Source organism: Salmo salar, chromosome 11 (genome assembly GCF_965601325.2).
Source record: "Salmo salar chromosome 11, fSalSal1, whole genome shotgun sequence".
NCBI classification, from domain to species: domain Eukaryota; kingdom Metazoa; phylum Chordata; class Actinopteri; order Salmoniformes; family Salmonidae; genus Salmo; species Salmo salar.
In genome coordinates this window covers 86,064,704-86,083,877 of record NC_138301.1, presented here as the reverse complement: position 1 = coordinate 86,083,877, position 19,174 = coordinate 86,064,704, and the positions used below count along the sequence as shown (strand labels likewise).

The window sequence follows — 19,174 nt, the reverse complement described above, 5'->3', positions numbered from 1 at the left end:
CTGATACACAGCCCATACAGTAGGTGGCGACATGCACCTATAACATTTGTTTGTGAACCGCCATAATATCGAAAGAGATGGAGGAGAAGAAGAACAACAACAACAAAACAGTTGTACTGGAATCACAGCAAACTACTTGTGACATAATAATCATCAATATTAATATACATGAAACTATCTAGACAAATAAATACAATGAAGAATTCAATAAATTCACTCTAAACCACCTGTGAGGTAAGGGATGGTGGAATTCAGTCAGTTTTAGCAGAAGGGGCGGTTTATAACCGCCAAATCTGATTGGCTCTTTCCTCATTCTCCATCACGAGATCCCGGAAGTTGCCCCGGTAAGAAACGTGTTTTGTTTTCAGATTGCGCTTTTAACGTGTTATACATTTCCTCGGGAACATTAAACACTGAAAACCTTGAACAGTATGGGCCTATTGCGTTCATCGATGGCCACCAGATTATCGGCCGTTGATCTCTCGTTTAATGCATCAAGAGGCACTAAAATCACCCGCACATTCTGATGTGAATTGCAAGCATTGGCCACACCGCACCCTAAAGCTGATTTCGGTGTTATTTTTTTGTCCTGCTCTCAACCAAAATCTGCGTGATAAACCAAACTTGCAACCCCAAAAAATACTTGATCTCGTGTTGTTACCGTGTCAAACAAGGCTATTACGTTACAGCTTTCATGTACAAATATCGCCTTCTCACTTCCAGAAACGTTGAACAAACATTCGAATGTGAAATGTTTAAAACCAGCTATCTACAACACTATAACTACAACATTGCGACCTGAATACGCAGACGTGTCTTAGCTAGTTTTAGACAGACTTATTTCCATGCATCTGGCTTAACATGTGATGCTCTCTTGTCCTCTTCCTCATCTCTGCCTGTTCTCCATTTCCTTCATATCTCCTCCAGAGATGAGTAGCTGTTTTCTGGATGAGGAGACGTTCTGTCAGTGCTGCCAGCTTTTCCTCCAACACTCCCACTCCCTCTGTGACGGCTGGAGCTGGGAACAAGTGAAGGTATGGGGTGGAGGAGGGAGAGAGTTTTTAGGATAGAGAAGGGTAGAGTTTAACTTGGGGTAGGCCTATTTAGGGAAAGGAAAGGTTAGTCAGCATTGAGAAGAGTAGAGTTGGGCTAGTTTGGGTTACACAGAATTAGGGTTAAGGAAAGGTTAGAAAGGTCCTTTTTTTTTTTAGGCTGCTTGACTACCCCAGTCACCTGAAGAAGCTGAGTGCAGAATGTTTGGCTGTCTGAATGGAATCGGATGTATGTGAATCTGTAGAGCAGGGGTATGCAACTAGATTAAGCCACGGGATGATTTTTGTCAGAGTGGATGTAAATTGACCACAACTAAATCCAAAAGAGATTGTATTTGAACATAACAATAATTTCATACCTTTATTATATTGATACAAGCACTTATTTATTTGTATTATTATTATTATTATTTTTTTGTGGGAATACTTGGGAACAGATTTTAGCTGAATTCCTGGTAATTGTAGGTCACCAAAAACAAAAATCCCAAAATCTTTGGGGGGGGCAAAAAAAAAGATTGGGGCCACCACTAAACTGGCTTCCTCTCTAGGTTTCTTCCTTCTATGTTTTTCCTGGCCACTGTGCTTTCACTTCTGCTTTGCTTGCTCTTTGGGGTCGAGGCCAGGTAACTGTAAAGCACTTTGTGACTGCTAATGTGAAAAGGTCTTTATAAAATGCGATTGATTGATAATGTTTCCATTCAAGGGTTCTGAGGAGGGCTACCTGAGGAAGACTGCACTGGGGACCGGCAGAACCAGATGTAACCAGGACCAGCAACGAACCAGTTCAGACCAGCACCAGGAGAGGACCTTCTCCCTCTCTTTCCATGATGATGATGGTGATGATGAAGATGATGGCGCAGTGTGTTGTATACAGGAGGAGAGCAGTAGTAGCAGTGTCGTTCAGTATGAATACCATGTCCTCTACTCCTGCAGCTACCAAACTCCTGTCCTCTACTTCAGAGCCTCAACCCTGGGTATGTTGCTAGACAGTACTGGCTGAATGGTTATTTGATGTAATACATTGCAAATACAGGACTTGCATTGTCTTCAGCCGTCCACTTCTTTATACACTTACTGGTCTCTCGCTCTCTCTCTCGCTCTCTGTCTCGCTCTCTCTGTCAGAGGGTAGGAGTCTGTGTCTCGAGGAGGTATGGGACAGTGTTCATCCTAACTACAGACAGAGACTACAGCACAGACCCTGGGACACCATCACACAACAGGTTGGTACCTCTCTCATCCCTCTGTCACTTTCTCGCTCTCTCTTTTCCCGGTAAGATTGTATCCCTCTCTTAATCTCTTTTTCCTCCATAAATCTCCCACTTCCACTCGACACAACACTCAATCTTCTGTCCATCTTTCTCTCTCTAGGAACACCCGTTGCTAGGCCAGTCGTTCTTTGTGCTCCACCCTTGCAGGACAGAAGAGTTCATGAAGCCTGTTCTAAAAGCTGCCCTGGAAGAACACCGGTGAGTTTGAGACTCAATGTGTATTCTATCAAAGTATTACACCTGTGTGTGTTCTCCTGTGTGACCTTTGCCCTCTGACTGCCGTCCAGACAGGTGAACTACATTGTGACCTGGCTCAGTGTGGTGGGTCCTGTTGTGGGACTGGACGTTCCTCTGAGCTACTGTACACAGGCACCTGAACCCCCGCACACCCCCTCCGGCTCTCCACAGCCCCCCTCCGGCTCTCCACAGCCCCCCTCCGGCTCTCCACATTTCCCCTCCGGCTCTCTACAGCCCCCAGCCCTAGGGACAAAGCCAGGCTGAATGGTTCTCCCATCTAGCGTGGACAACACGTAATGCCAAAGCGAATTTCCATTGGAGCCAGATTTGACATCAGCTTGAGACGTGTTGATGAGGTCTGTCCAGTGGGCATGAGATGGAAGAGAGGGCAGCTGCTTTTCACAATAAGTCTGTAGAGAGAACCGTTACATGAAGCACTGCTGGCACCTAGTGGTGAGAAACATTACTGCAACTCTACAGGCCTGTCAGAACTACTAGGTTGAATCAGCCCAGGTGATGGATCTGAGAAGTGGGAGCGGGATGACTTATAGATCTGGGACAGGGTCTTCTATGGGCTTCAGTGCTGATATCTGTGAAAAGGTAAAACAGACACTTCTCCTTTTGTCAGAGCAGACCTGGTCTTAGGAGGCTAGACAACCATGGAGAAATGAACGAGATGTCTATTCATTTCTATGGGAGCTACTCTATCCTTGTCAACGCTGTTTTGGAATAAGACAAATGAAAGTCTATTTTGTGCCTGGATGGGGGACTGAAGATGAAGTGAGATGGAACTTAATGTTTCCTATGACCTCAAACCTTTTAACTTTTCCTCTCATCACCGAACATGTCCAACAATCATGTTGTAACTTTTTGATTTCTTTGCAGTAAAGTTGATGACAAACGCACCGTTCTTGGCCTGCATTGTGAAGATGTTTTAAAACAGAAACGCCGTATGCTTTTCAGCGTCAGGTTTCGTAAGATTCCTGTTTGTCTCTGACAGACTGGTCGTATCTGAAGGGGCGTCTACTGTGTGAGTGGCATCGTGATCCAGGATAGTTTGTACTTTGGCCAGACCCTTGTCTGTTGGCAGAAGACTCAGGGATTAATTTATTGGTCAACTGGGAGAAAAGTTTGTGTGTGTATTCTTGCCGTAGAATAGATTAACTTTCACCCTAATTTGTCTAACATCCTGTCTCTGTTGACTGAGAGCGTGGGGAGAGTTTCATACCTCCTCCTCATAGGATTTAACACGGTGGATTTGCTTTTGAATTAGAAACGGTTGCATGCTGAATGTATCGTAGGTTGTTACACCAATGTTGGCTTTTAATAATGGCAACTCTTCCACCACAGTCCTGATACAACGCATGCACATGACTGTATCGTATCTATATTGAACCTACATGCCAATGAACACATACAGTATGGCCATTATACCTAATATAAACATGGTTAGGGGAGAAACGCAATTCTATTGTATGATTTCTAAGAAGGAGCAGAATAACAAAAAAATCTGTTAAATACAAACTGTATACATCAGCCATTCTTATGGTAATGACGATGGGGACCATATGCACAATCTGTTTGCACGAGCAACCCGAACAGAAATGCTGATATACATGTCCCAAGGGAGCTCTGACAATGTCAGCTTTTAAAGTGTGTGTGTGTGTGTAATCAGTTATCCCTGTTTAAAAAGAAAGCATTGTGTTCGCTCAAGTTCCTCAATGCCAGCCCTGGATAAACAACAATTGGAAACACATGGCTGTGTCTGGCACACACAAAGACACACACATACGAGTATGAACGTAGGGAGAGGTCGTCGTCTCCCCCCCCCCCCCCAGTGGACCTTCAGGAACTAGCAGAGAATCATACTCCTCAGTTTCCTGGTTCCACTCCAACCTGTACTGTGGGAAACAAACTACTGGGGATGATAACACTGCTTCTGCTGCTCGCACGCCGAGACACAGACTACACAGTGAGATCAGTGTGCGTTGCTCCCCTAGAGAGCCATAAAATAGTCCCACGTAACTGATTATGTCAGAGCTTTTATACAGGACACTCTGCCAGTGGAACACTCTCCCTCTCTTTCGTTCCCTGTTTCTCTCTCGATCCCCCTATTTCTTTGTCTTTCTCTCTTGGCCACTGTGTGTACAACATGGTACACACAGTGGTTTACAGGAGGTTGGGAGTCACGCTGGTCATGTTAACATGCCTTCCTCTGATCTAGATCCTAGCACACGGAAGAGACCCATCTGGAGAAAGTTACTGACACACACACACACACACACACTGCTGGCTGGCACTGACCACCTTATCCATGGATGGTATTTTCACAAGTTTGTGGCACTTCTTAATTTTGCTCCTTCACTTCATTCCTCATGGCCATATCATCTCTCCCTTTGTGTCTCTCTTTCCCGGAATCTCTCAGAAACACCAATGGCTTTGTTCTCGAAGACTGATTGACTACAAACACAACACACAAACAGATATCATGCCAGACTGCACTGGTTTATGCCCGGTGAGCAGGCTGGATGTCAGAGAGAGACAGATGTTCTCTCAGTTTATGTGAATGTCAAGGCAGAATGATTTACCTGATGTAGCCATTCATGCAGCTCTGCTTCCAGGCAACATTTCAAGAGGTCCAATGTAGGACAGTCAGTGCGTGAGTGACCGAGTGGGTATTACAAATGAAAACTGAATTGACCCTCAACTCTGTTATAATGGCTTCAGGTGACTTCAATAAGCAGTAGAGGTGTGAGCTGTACAGTGTTGGCCAAATGACACATCTTGCCTCCCCCAGCAGCTGGCAGAATCACCCTTTGTAGGGAAAAGCGATTGGTGAAATCAAAGGCCAAGTGACCTGAGAATTCTTCAGACCCCTCAGTTTCAATTGTGTGTTTCTTTGTTGTTAGAACACAAGCGACAGTTTAAAGCTCTTTTCCATTGCCATCTCTCTCTCTCTGGCGGCCATTGTCCCCATCATCAAACAAACTATTGGTTCAGAGTCAAGATGGAGTCCTGGAGTGCACTCTCAAAATGTACCACACTGTATGGTTTCATTAGGCCTGGAGCCAAGCCAGAGGTCCCTGCCAGCTCAAATCTCTGATGTTGATTTTGCAACTCACCCAAATGTTTTATCCAGGGGGTGATGGGGAGGGTCCAGAGGGGGTGAGGAGATTGGGGGGTGGGGGGGCTCATAACAAAAGCACAGAGGGTCCATTCACTGAGGAAGAGGCCATGTCAGGTCTCCTGGTTCCAATTTAAGAGAAGCTGCAGTACCCCCAGATGTCTCCCCAAAGCCATTGTCTTACCCTCCATCTCGCTTTCTTCCCCCTCCATCTCTCCGATTTCTCTTTATCACGGTGAAAACATACTACATGCTTTTTTATTTCTAGAAACGAGGCCGGTCTTAAACTCCAGCGCTTCAGTTTATAGACTCTGGTTTAACTAGTTTCCCCCTGAGAGGACGAGACAGAGAGAGAGAGGTTGAGAGAAGACTAGCGAGTTTATGATGATGATCATCTGCCAAAAGGCCAAACTTCACAGCTTAGTCACCTTGAGTTTGAGTTGATTTTTACAGGGACAGTGCACATTAATCAACGTTTGAGTAAAAGTGCCGTTTTAGCAAGCCGGCTAATTTTCAACCGCAGTCCCTGGGCAGGTTATTAAAAACAATTACAATAACAAAACAGACTAACAGTGAGCACATGCAGAGAAACATAGATCAAGCAGCATGTAGCACGCAGACAGAGCAACATAACACACACAGTAACAAAAAAAGATATATAAGCAAGTGTTTCCACACCTCACAAGCTACAGACATGGAAAGCGGCAATACAAATCAAATCGTATGTCACATGCTCCGAATACAACAGGTGTAGATCTTACAGTGAAATGCTTACCTACAAGCCCTTAATAACCAACAATGCAGTTCAAGAAATATAATTTTGAAAGTATTTACTAAATAAACTAAAGGGGGAAAAAATGAATCGAATCAATCAACAAAACAAAAAACACAAGAAAATGTTCATAACAATAATGAGGCTATATACAAGGGGTACCGTTACCAAGTCAATGTGCGGGTGTACAGGTTAGTCGAGAATTTGTAAAGTGACTATGCATAGATAATACAGTGAGTAGCAGCAGTGTCAATGTAAATGGTCCGGGTGGCCATTTGATTAGTTGTTCAGCAGTCTTATGGCTTGGGGTTAGAAGCTGTTAAGGAGCCTTTTGGTCCTGATTTGGTTCTCCGGTACCGTTTGTGTGTTAGCAGAGAGAACAGTCTATGACTTGGGTGACTGGAGTCCTTTACCATTTTGGGGCTTCCTCTGACACCGCCTAGTATATAGGTCCTGGTTGTCAGGAAGCTTGGCCCCAGTGATGTACTGGGCCATACACAGCTAGGGATTATGTTCACAAGTCTGATTGGCCTTGTGTTTTGTGAAGGTGCAATAGATAGCAGTGTATTCCAAACATGGGAAGCTCTCACAGAGAAAGCAGATTGACTAAAGGTGCTTTTCCTTAAGGGAACTATACAGTCACCTCTCATGGCAGACCTTGTGAATCTGCTGTCATGGTTTGGGTTTTCTGTTTAACCAAAGTACTAAGTGGAGAGGGAGCCAGGCCATTTAGGATCTGGAATACAAGACATGCTTCAGTGTATTGCACAAGATTTTCCCAACTCTGGAGCTCATGTTTCTGAGGATGTAACCGTGATGGTGGCTATTGGGCTTCCTATCAAGCACTTTGAGAGCCTGTTTGTAGACAAACTGAATGGGTTTTAATGTTGTACAGCAAACTTGGGCCCAACTAGTCAAGCAGTATGTTGAAGTACAGTTTTGATACCTCTGTAGTCAAAACAATTTCATATGAATCGGAAATTAGCCAGGTTGAATTTGGTTATTTGAGTTACCTTTTTCACCCGCTTTTTAAAAGAGAGGTTGGAACTAAGTATGATGCCAAGGTACTTAAAATGGAATACCACCTGAAGCTTCTCACCTGACACAAAGAAATCTGGCTCAGTAGCATCAGTTGCCCTCTTTGTGAAGAACATGCCGACTGTTGACCCAGACTGCTATAACATTAGCGGACGTTAGGGAAGTGTTAGGGGAGCATTAGCTAGCATTGTGTAAGTGTTTGTGTGTTTCAAGTTTTATTAGTTGTATGTATGGGATACAACAGGGGTATTCAACTCTTAACCTATGAGGTCCAGAGCCTGCTGGTTTTCTGTTCTACCTGATACTTAATTATACCCACCTGGTGTCCCAGGTCTAAATCAGTCCCTGATTAGAGGGGAACAATAAAAAAAAATGCAGTGGAACTGGCTTCGAGGTCCAGAGTTGAGTTTGAGTGGTATACACCATCCAACGAAATGCTTACTTGCAGGTTCCTTCTCGACAATGCAACAACAATAAGAAAAAAAATTATAAGAATACGACCATAAAGTAAATGGCTCAAAAGAATAGAAAACATTTTAGCATTAGTATAAATGTAGGACGGCACAGTTGTGATGTGTGTCTCTGAGCCCGACGGTACGGGTGTGAAGAGCTCGTGGCTGTGGTGTGTGGGGTCTTTGATGATACGGGCCTTCCTCAGGCACCATTTCTAGTAGATGTCCTGGGTGAGAGCACGGTCCCAGTGATGTACTAGGCCGCCTTCACCACCCGCTGGAGGGCCTTGGGTTCGTGGTACATGAATTGCTCTGTCCAGGCCATGATGCAACCGGTCAGGATGCTCTCGATGGTGCAGCAGTAGTATTTGGAGAGGACCCGGGGTGGCATCCCAAATTTCTTCAGCCGCCTTAGGAAGTAGAGATGCTGTTGCACCCTCTTGACAAGAGTGGTGGTGGTGTTGTTGGCCCATGTCGAGTCCTCAGTGATGTGGACGCAGAGTAACTTAACTGCCGACTTGCTCTAAAGCAGTCCTGTTGATGTGGATAGGGGCATGTTCCCTCCTCTGCTTCCTGAAGTCAACTGACGTTGAGGGAGAGGTTGTTATCCTGTCACCACAATGCCAGTTAACCTACCTCATCCCTATAGGCTGACTCGTTATTGTTGGTTATCAGGCCCACAACGGTGGTGTCGTCAGCAATCTTGACGATGGAGGGTTTGGTGTCATGTAAAGCTGCGCAGTCGTGGGTGAATAGGGGAGTACAGCAGAGGGCTGAGTACACTCCCCTGGGGGGTCCCTGTTTTAAAGGTCAGTGTACAGGTGTTGCCAATACTCACAGCCTGTAGTCTGCCCGGCAGGAAGTTCAGGATCCAGTTGCAGAGGGAGGTGTCCAGACCCAGGGCTCTGACCTTGGTGTCGAGCTTGGAGGGAACAATAGTGTTGAATGCTGAACTGTAGTCAATTAACAGCATTCTCACATAGATGTTCCTCTTGTCCAGATGTGTTACGGCCGTGTGAATAGCGATGGAAATGGAATCTTCAGTGGATCTATGGAGCAGTAGACAAATTGGAGTGGGTCCAGTGTGCCCGGGCAATTGTCATTTGGGCATGTCACCTTGTTCTTCTTGGGCACTGTTAGGATGGTGGTCTCCTTAAAGTAGGTAGGGGGGGGGGGGGGGGGGGGGGACTTCAGCTTGGGACATGTTGAAGATGTCAGAGAAGTTGCCCATCAGCTGGTCAGCACACACTCGGAGGACGCGGCCAGGGATGCCATCTAGGCCAGCAGGTTTGTGGGTATTCACTTTGAGAGTTTTCCTCATGTCAGCCTAGGAAAGCGAAAGCACCCGGTAGTCCGGAACAGACAGTCTTCCTGGATGGCTCGGTATTGTCTACCTCGAAGCGAGCATAGAATGTGTTAGGCTCATCTGGGAGGGAGGCTTCGATGGGCACCACACAGCAGGATTTTCCTTTGTAGTCCATGCTAGTCTGTAGTCCTTGCCACGTGTCGCGCGTCTGAGTTGTCGAACCTGCTTGTCTTGTACGCGTCACACGCCACTGAGTCATCAGGGTTCGTTCTGCGGACATTGAATGATGCAGTACGGGCTCTCAGCATGGTACAGATATCTCTGTTCATCCAGGGTTTTTGGTTGGGGTATGTCCGGATTGTTATTGTGTGTACATCATCATCATCAACACAATGAAGCCAGACTAAGTCAGTGGCACATAGAACTATCCAAGCAGAAGTTCTCCTCAAAATGTTGATATTTGGTTGCGTTGACAACCAAACACAATTCAGTTGGTCTACAAATTAATAATTTATATACTGCATTCACGTCTCCATCTCAACCAGAAATCTAAGTTAAAGAATAGGCCGAAATCTAATCAAACTTTAAATACATTTTAATTTAATCATATTCTTTAACTTTGATTTTTGGTTGAGATTTAGACGTGAAACCAACATACAGTATTAATGATTAACGTGAAGATACAATTTTAAATCAACCAAAGCTAGAAACCCTATGCCAATATATAGTCTATTTTTAGTTGAACCCTGTATTGAACAATATTACAATGATTACTTTGCAACTGCTCTATAGCCCTAAATAGTATCATTGATGATATGACTTAAGTATGGTTACATTTCATTTGCTGTGGTAGATCTATCCTTTGGAATGACTTGGATTGCAACAGTGAATATATTTGGTTATTAAAAGTTCTCTCAATCATTCTCACGATAGCACATTGGTAAAAGTCAGTGACAAATATAAAAGCCAAGCATGGCTGGGCTTGGTTAAAACCCTGGATGGGACACCAAATCAATAGTTGTAAACTGTCCAGTAGAGGGGGGACAGCCAGAGGTGCTAGGTCAGCTTCATTCCTCCTAGCTGGGTAGCTAGCTGCTGAAAACCCTGCCTGGGCTGGCTCCCTCGGCATTACCCTCCCTTTTAGGTCACATATTAATAAACACAGGCAAACACACAACAGACCCTGGAAAGAGACACTGTCAGACCCTAGAGTTTCTATCTGGGTTACAGAGCTTACGCAAGATTCCACACTCCACGTCTGTGTCACCAAGGGCACAGTCAGATGGAACAGAGTAAATGGGCATTTCAACATCATAGATTTAGCCGGTGGTAACCTGTGGAATAGACACCGGCTGGAATGCGGTTTTAACCAATCAGCATTCAAGCAAGACCCACCCATTGTATAATTTTGACTAGAGTCCTATGGGCCTGGTCAAAAGTAGTGTACTACATAGGGAATAGGATGCTATTTGGGACAGAACCCCCTCTCTGTGGTGTCTGAGGGGCTCAGTCAGACTCCAGTTCTGTCACCGTAAGAGACCGTCCCTCTAACCCTAAACAGTAGGAACACGCGCACACAGAGCTGACTCTAGTGCTCTCTGTGCCCATCACTCTACTACCCCCCACACACACACACAGAGCTGACTCTAGTGCTCTCTGTGCCCATCACTCTACTACCCCCCCCCCCCCCCACACACACACAGAGCTGACTCTAGTGCTCTCTGTGCCCATCACTCTACTACCCCCCCCCCCACACACACACACACAGAGCTGACTCTAGTGCTCTCTGTGTCCATCACTCTACTACCCCCCACACACACACACACACAGAGCTGACTCTAGTGCTCTCTGTGCCCATCACTCTACTACCCCCCCCCACACACACACACAGAGCTGACTCTAGTGCTCTCTGTGCCCATCACTCTACTACCCCCCCCCACACACACACACACAGAGCTGACTCTAGTGCTCTCTGTGCCCATCACTCTACTACCCCCCCCCACACACACACACACAGAGCTGACTCTAGTGCTCTCTGTGCCCATCACTCTACTACCCCCCACACACACACACACACACACAGAGCTGACTCTAGTGCTCTCTGTGCCCATCACTCTACTACCCCCCCCCCCACACACACACACACAGAGCTGACTCTAGTGCTCTCTGTGCCCATCACTCTACTACCCCCCCCCACACACGCGCACACAGAGCTGACTCTAGTGCTCTCTGTGCCCATCACTCTACTACCCCCCCCCACACACGCGCACACAGAGCTGACTCTAGTGCTCTCTGTGCCCATCACTCTACTACCCCCCCCCACACACACACACACAGAGCTGACTCTAGTGCTCTCTGTGCCCATCACTCTACTACCCCCCCCACCACACACACCACACAGAGCTGACTCTAGTGCTCTCTGTGCCCATCACTCTACTACCCCCCCCCACACACACACACACAGAGCTGACTCTAGTGCTCTCTGTGCCCATCACTCTACTACCCCCCCCCACACACACACACACAGAGCTGACTCTAGTGCTCTCTGTGCCCATCACTCTACTACCCCCCCCACACACACACACAGAGCTGACTCTAGTGCTCTCTGTGCCCATCACTCTACTACCCCCCCCCACACACACACACAGAGCTGACTCTAGTGCTCTCTGTGCCCATCACTCTACTACCCCCCCCCCACACACACACACAGAGCTGACTCTAGTGCTCTCTGTGCCCATCACTCTACTACCCCCCCCCACACACACACACAGAGCTGACTCTAGTGCTCTCTGTGCCCCATCACTCTACTACCCCCCCCCCCACACACACACACAGAGCTGACTCTAGTGCTCTCTGTGCCCATCACTCTACTACCCCCCCCCCCCCCCACACACACACACACAGAGCTGACTCTAGTGCTCTCTGTGCCCATCACTCTACTACCCCCCCCACACACACACACAGAGCTGACTCTAGTGCTCTCTGTGCCCCATCACTCTACTACCCCCCCCCCACACACACACACAGAGCTGACTCTAGTGCTCTCTGTGCCCATCACTCTACTACCCCCCCCCCCCACACACACACACACAGAGCTGACTCTAGTGCTCTCTGTGCCCATCACTCTACTACCCCCCCCCCCCCACACACACACACACAGAGCTGACTCTAGTGCTCTCTGTGCCCATCACTCTACTACCCCCCCCCCCCCACACACACACACACAGAGCTGACTCTAGTGCTCTCTGTGCCCATCACTCTACTACCCCCCCCCCCCACACACACACACACAGAGCTGACTCTAGTGCTCTCTGTGCCCATCACTCTACTACCCCCCCCCCCACACACACACACACAGAGCTGACTCTAGTGCTCTCTGTGCCCATCACTCTACTACCCCCCCCACCCACACACACACACAGAGCTGACTCTAGTGCTCTCTGTGCCCATCACTCTACTACCCCCCCACCACACACACACACACAGAGCTGACTCTAGTGCTCTCTGTGCCCATCACTCTACTACCCCCCCCCCACACACACACACACAGAGCTGACTCTAGTGCTCTCTGTGCCCATCACTCTACTACCCCCCCCCACACACACACACACAGAGCTGACTCTAGTGCTCTCTGTGCCCATCACTCTACTACCCCCCCACACACACACACACACAGAGCTGACTCCTAGTGCTCTCTGTGCCCATCACTCTACTACCCCCCCCCACACACACACACACAGAGCTGACTCTAGTGCTCTCTGTGCCCATCACTCTACTACCCCCCCCCCACACACACACACACAGAGCTGACTCTAGTGCTCTCTGTGCCCATCACTCTACTACCCCCCCCACACACACACACACAGAGCTGACTCTAGTGCTCTCTGTGCCCATCACTCTACTTACCCCCCCCACACACACACACACAGAGCTGACTCTAGTGCTCTCTGTGGCCCATCACTCTACTACCCCCCCCCACACACACACACACAGAGCTGACTCTAGTGCTCTCTGTGCCCATCACTCTACTACCCCCCCCCACACACACACACACAGAGCTGACTCTAGTGCTCTCTGTGCCCATCACTCTACTACCCCCCCCCACACACACACACACAGAGCTGACTCTAGTGCTCTCTGTGCCCATCACTCTACTACCCCCCCCCACACACACACACACAGAGCTGACTCTAGTGCTCTCTGTGCCCATCACTCTACTACCCCCCCCCACACACACACACACAGAGCTGACTCTAGTGCTCTCTGTGCCCATCACTCTACTACCCCCCCCACACACACACACACACAGAGCTGACTCTAGTGCTCTCTGTGCCCATCACTCTACTACCCCCCCCCACACACACACACACAGAGCTGACTCTAGTGCGCTCTGTGCCCATCACTCTACTACCCCCCCCCCACACACACACACACAGAGCTGACTCTAGTGCTCTCTGTGCCCATCACTCTACTACCCCCCCCCCCACACACACACACACAGAGCTGACTCTAGTGCTCTCTGTGCCCATCACTCTACTACCCCCCCCACACACACACACACAGAGCTGACTCTAGTGCTCTCTGTGCCCATCACTCTACTACCCCCCCCCACACACACACACACAGAGCTGACTCTAGTGCTCTCTGTGCCCATCACTCTACTACCCCCCCCCCACACACACCCACACAGAGCTGACTCTAGTGCTCTCTGTGCCCATCACTCTACTACCCCCCCCCCACACACACACACACAGAGCTGACTCTAGTGCTCTCTGTGCCCATCACTCTACTACCCCCCCACACACACACACAGAGCTGACTCTAGTGCTCTGTGCCCATCACTACTACCCCCCACCACACACACAGAGCTGACTCTAGTGCTCTCTGTGCCCATCACTCTACTACCCCCCCCCCCACACACACACACACAGAGCTGACTCTAGTGCTCTCTGTGCCCATCACTCTACTACCCCCCCCCCACACACGCGCACACAGAGCTGACTCTAGTGCTCTCTGTGCCCATCACTCTACTACCCCGCCCCCCACACACACACACACAGAGCTGACTCTAGTGCTCTCTGTGCCCATCACTCTACTAACCCCCCCCACACACACACACACACAGAGCTGACTCTAGTGCTCTCTGTGCCCATCACTCTACTACCCCCCCCCCACACACACACACACAGAGCTGACTCTAGTGCTCTCTGTGCCCATCACTCTACTACCCCCCCCCACACACACACACACAGAGCTGACTCTAGTGCTCTCTGTGCCCATCACTCTACTACCCCCCCCCCACACACACACACACCAGAGCTGACTCTAGTGCTCTCTGTGCCCATCACTCTACTAACCCCCCCCCACACACACACACACAGAGCTGACTCTAGTGCTCTCTGTGCCCATCACTCTACTACCCCCCCCCCCACACACACACACACACACAGAGCTGACTCTAGTGCTCTCTGTGCCCATCACTCTACTACCCCCCCCCCACACACACACACACAGAGCTGACTCTAGTGCTCTCTGTGCCCATCACTCTACTACCCCCCCCCCACACACACACACACACAGAGCTGACTCTAGTGCTCTCTGTGCCCATCACTCTACTACCCCCCCCCCACACACACACACACAGAGCTGACTCTAGTGCTCTCTGTGCCCATCACTCTACTACCTCCCCCCCCCACACACACACACCACAGAGCTGACTCTAGTGCTCTCTGTGCCCATCACTCTACTACCCCCCCCCCACACACACACACACAGAGCTGACTCTAGTGCTCTCTGTGCCCATCACTCTACTACCCCCCCCCCCCCACACACACAGAGCTGACTCTAGTGCTCTCTGTGCCCATCACTCTACTACCCCCCCCCCACCACACACACACACACACAGAGCTGACTCTAGTGCTCTCTGTGCCCATCACTCTACTACCCCCCCCCACACACACACACACAGAGCTGACTCTAGTGCTCTCTGTGCCCATCACTCTACTACCCCCCCCCCACACACACCACACACACAGAGCTGACTCTAGTGCTCTCTGTGCCCATCACTCTACTACCCCCCCCCCCACACACACACAGAGCTGACTCTAGTGCTCTCTGTGCCCATCACTCTACTACCCCCCCCCCACACACACACACACACACACGAGCTGACTCTAGTGCTCTCTGTGCCCATCACTCTACTACCCCCCCCACACACACACACACACACAGAGCTGACTCTAGTGCTCCTCTGTGCCCATCACTCTACTACCCCCCCCACACACACACACACACACAGAGCTGACTCTAGTGCTCTCTGTGCCCATCACTCTACTACCCCCCCCCCCACACACACACAGAGCTGACTCTAGTGCTCTCTGTGCCCATCACTCTACTACCCCCCCCCCACACACACACAGAGCTGACTCTAGTGCTCTCTGGTGGCCCATCACTCTACTACCCCCCCCCACACACACACACAGAGCTGACTCTAGTGCTCTCTGTGCCCATCACTCTACTACCCCCCCCCACACACACACACACACAGAGCTGACTCTAGTGCTCTCTGTGCCCATCACTCTACTACCCCCCCCCCACACACACACACACACACAGAGCTGACTCGTGCTCTCTGTGCCCATCACTCTACTACCCCCCCCCCACCCCACACACACACACACAGAGCTGACTCTAGTGCTCTCTGTGCCCATCACTCTACTACCCCCCCCCCCCCACACACACACACACACACAGAGCTGACTCTAGTGCTCTCTGTGCCCATCACTCTACTACCCCCCCCCCCCCACACACACACACACAGAGCTGACTCTAGTGCTCTCTGTGCCCATCACTCTACTACCCCCCCACACACACACACAGAGCTGACTCTAGTGTCTCTCTGTGCCCATCACTCTACTACCCCCCCCCCACACACACACACACACACACACACAGAGCTGACTCTAGTGCTCTCCTGTGCCCATCACTCTACTACCCCCCCCCCCACACACACACACACACACAGAGCTGACTCTAGTGCTCTCTGTGCCCATCACTCTACTACCCCCCCCCCCCACACACACACACACACACAGAGCACAGTAGGGCTCAACGACACTGGACAAACAAGGGCCCTTAAATGGCAGCCGAAACTCTCACAGCGTGATGGTAGCCAAGGTGGTGTGTCGTGTTCTGGCCCACTAGTTCTGCCCTGTTGGTTCTGATCACAGTAACAAGTAGCTGTTATTCTAACTCTCCAGCTCCACCACGGTCCTGTATCACCACAGGGAACTCTTCCACTTCAACCAGTATAGCCAAAACAAGAAACATTAGCCCTGGCCCCTGGAATTAACAACGTGGAAAAGTACATTAGTCAGTCAGTCCTCATCACCATCGACGTAAATAGCCATGGAAGTGTACGAGTCAAAGGAATAAAAGGACCAGTGTGCTACCAGGTGGACCAGAACCAGTGAGTCAGTTCTAATAACAGGGTCGGCGATGCACCAAAAGGAGGCCATACGGAATTATCGCTGCTGCAGCCTTCTTACCACTAATGCAATTCAATTGAGAACAGATAGGTCTTACCACAACGTGTTTATTCAGCTCTGATAGATAGTGACTGTCCATTCCAGATGGTGAAAACTACAGGAGGGACCAGTTGCCTGGGGCAGATAACAGGGAGTCCTCATTACCTCCAGCTCGACCTGGAAGCCATTAGGATCAGTCGGGGTTTAGGTCCTGGGTAACTTAGTGAGGGTGGATCTGCATCTGAAACTACTGAGGCTATTGGAGTTTAGGATGCGTGTGTGTGTGAGAAGCCATCCGGTGCAGAAGGGGAGTTTAGGGCCTGTGAGTGGAGTGATGATAAAGTGACAGAAGGAGAGGAGGAGACATGAAAGTTAAGTATTCCCGTTTGCAACCAAGGAGAGGACAGGTGGATGAGGAGAGGGGGAAGAGAGGAGGACAGATGAAAGGAGTTCAGAATCGAGGAGATGTGAAAGATCAGACACAACGAGTGCATGTGTGTGTATATATATCTGTTAACGAGCCTATCCTTGTCCTTCAGGTGTTGCTGTAGGACAGTGGTAAGCATGCTTTAGTTCAGTACACATTTTTTATTGAAGTCCCGGACATACACGCCTGATTCAACTTGTCAACTAATCGCCAAGCCCTCGGTGAGTTGAATCAGGCGTTTTTCCGGGGCTACAACAAAATTGTGTACTTTTGGGGACCAAGGACTGGAGTTGGGAAACACTGCATTAGTTGATGTGCTTGGTCAGCATTATAATATTCAACAGGATTTTGGTTAGGTGGGTCATAGCACTGCAGGACCCCTACAGTACACTGACATTACAGGACACAGCAGGACCCCTACAGTACACTGACATTACAGGATACAGCAGGACCCCTACAGTACACTGACATTACAGGATACAGCAGGACCCCTACAGTACACTGACATTACAGGATACAGCAGGACCCCTACAGTACACTGACATTACAGGATACAGCAGGACCCCTACAGTACACTGACATTACAGGACACAGCAGGACCCCTACAGTACACTGACACACACTAACATTACAGGATACAGCAGGACCCCTACAGTACACTGACACACACTAACATTACAGGATACAGCAGGACCCCTACAGTACACTGACACACACACACACTCAACCCAGGATTCAAAAGGGTTCCATTCGTGTCAACTAACTGCAACCGATCATTTGCACAAGCAACCACGACATTTGCAGAACTTATGAACTCAACAAAATCAGCAGTAGGTTGTGTTAGCAGTGACACTGACATTTACCGTAAGTCAAACGACCAACTTGAATGGGGGAGAGAGGAAGTGCAAGGAGGAAATGTCCTTCTTGAAGTTATTTTACCCGTTCATCTCCCCGTCTCTCCCGCCCTCTCTGCTGTTGGACCAGGCATCAATGGGAGTCCAATCTCTAACCTGCCAATTTCAATAAATGATCCAGACCTTGGCTGGAGAGAGATCATTTGTTGACCTACTCCAACGCAACAGTCTAGTGTCAATCCCTCCACGCCTGTCCCCGACAACAATTCCTCGTACACCAGTCCCCCGAATGCCAATCACCCTTCACCCTTCCCCAGGTAGAAAACAAGATCTGTAAATACAACCATAATTCTAGGCTACTGAGCATTGGATAAGGTTGGGGCTCCAGTGTGTGTGTGTGGCCATTAAGTAGTAAATGGGGATTTGGCCTGTTGTTCAAACTTTTCATGTGTGTTGGGAGATTTCTTTACTGCTGTACGTACAGCCAACAAGTCAAAAAGACAATCCCTCAGGAGATGAGAACAGTTGTTTTTGCTTCAGATTTAATGACATTTTGGTTGTAGTGGTGTCGTTAGAGATAATGGGCACGTTCCAGGTCGTACTGATTGCACAGATCGTCAAATCTCTTACATCACAGCTGCACCACCGAGAGCATCCTGACGGGTTGCATCACTGCCTGGTATGGCAACTGCTCGGCCTCCGACCACAAGGCACTACAGAGGTTAGTGCGTACGGCCCAGTACATCACCGGGGCCAAGCTTCCTGCCATCCAGGATCTCTATGCGAGGCGGTGTCAGAGGAAGGCCCTAAAAATTGTCAAAGACTCCAGCCACCCTAGTCATAGACTGTTCTCTCTGCTACCGCACCGTAAGCGGTACCGGAGCGGCAAGTCTAGGACCAAGAGGCTTCTACCCCCAAGCCATAAGACTCCTGAACATCTAGTAAAATGGCTACCCCAGACTATCTGCATTGACCCCCCCCCCCCCTTTTACACTGCTGCTACTAATTATCTATGCATAGTCACTTAATAACTCTACCTACATGTACATATTACCTCGACTAACCAGTGCCCCCGCACATTGAGACTGTACCGGTACCCCCTGTATATAGCCTCACTA

At 49.2% G+C, this 19,174-nt stretch overlaps 1 protein-coding gene across 2 annotated transcripts; it reads left to right on the top strand.

Annotated features, from left to right (window-relative positions):
• The first annotated feature begins 203 nt into the window (after window positions 1-203).
• Window positions 204-3,109, top strand: atg10 (ATG10 autophagy related 10 homolog (S. cerevisiae)). 2 transcript variants are annotated; one of them, XM_014128294.3, is made up of 6 exons: window positions 204-344; window positions 928-1,034; window positions 1,756-2,026; window positions 2,175-2,272; window positions 2,421-2,518; window positions 2,608-3,109. In XM_014128294.3, the coding sequence occupies exons 2-6, from the start codon at window positions 930-932 to the stop codon at window positions 2,819-2,821; spliced, it is 786 nt and encodes a 261-aa protein (XP_013983769.3). In that variant the 5' UTR covers window positions 204-344; window positions 928-929; the 3' UTR covers window positions 2,822-3,109. The 2 variants fall into 2 exon arrangements, with proteins under 2 accessions (XP_013983769.3, XP_045545858.2); XM_045689902.2 differs by lacking the exon at window positions 204-344 and having other exon boundaries at window positions 639-1,034.
• The last annotated feature ends 16,065 nt before the right edge of the window (window positions 3,110-19,174 follow it).

Bases quoted from the DNA above. Each gene is read 5' to 3' on its own strand.
- atg10 (XM_045689902.2), top strand. From the start codon at position 867: ATGCTCTCTTGTCCTCTTCCTCATCTCTGCCTGTTCTCCATTTCCTTC. The intron at 2,027-2,174 runs GTATGTTGCTAG...TCTCTCTGTCAG, and splicing joins CTTCAGAGCCTCAACCCTGG to AGGGTAGGAGTCTGTGTCTC. The intron at 2,273-2,420 runs GTTGGTACCTCT...TTCTCTCTCTAG, and splicing joins GGGACACCATCACACAACAG to GAACACCCGTTGCTAGGCCA.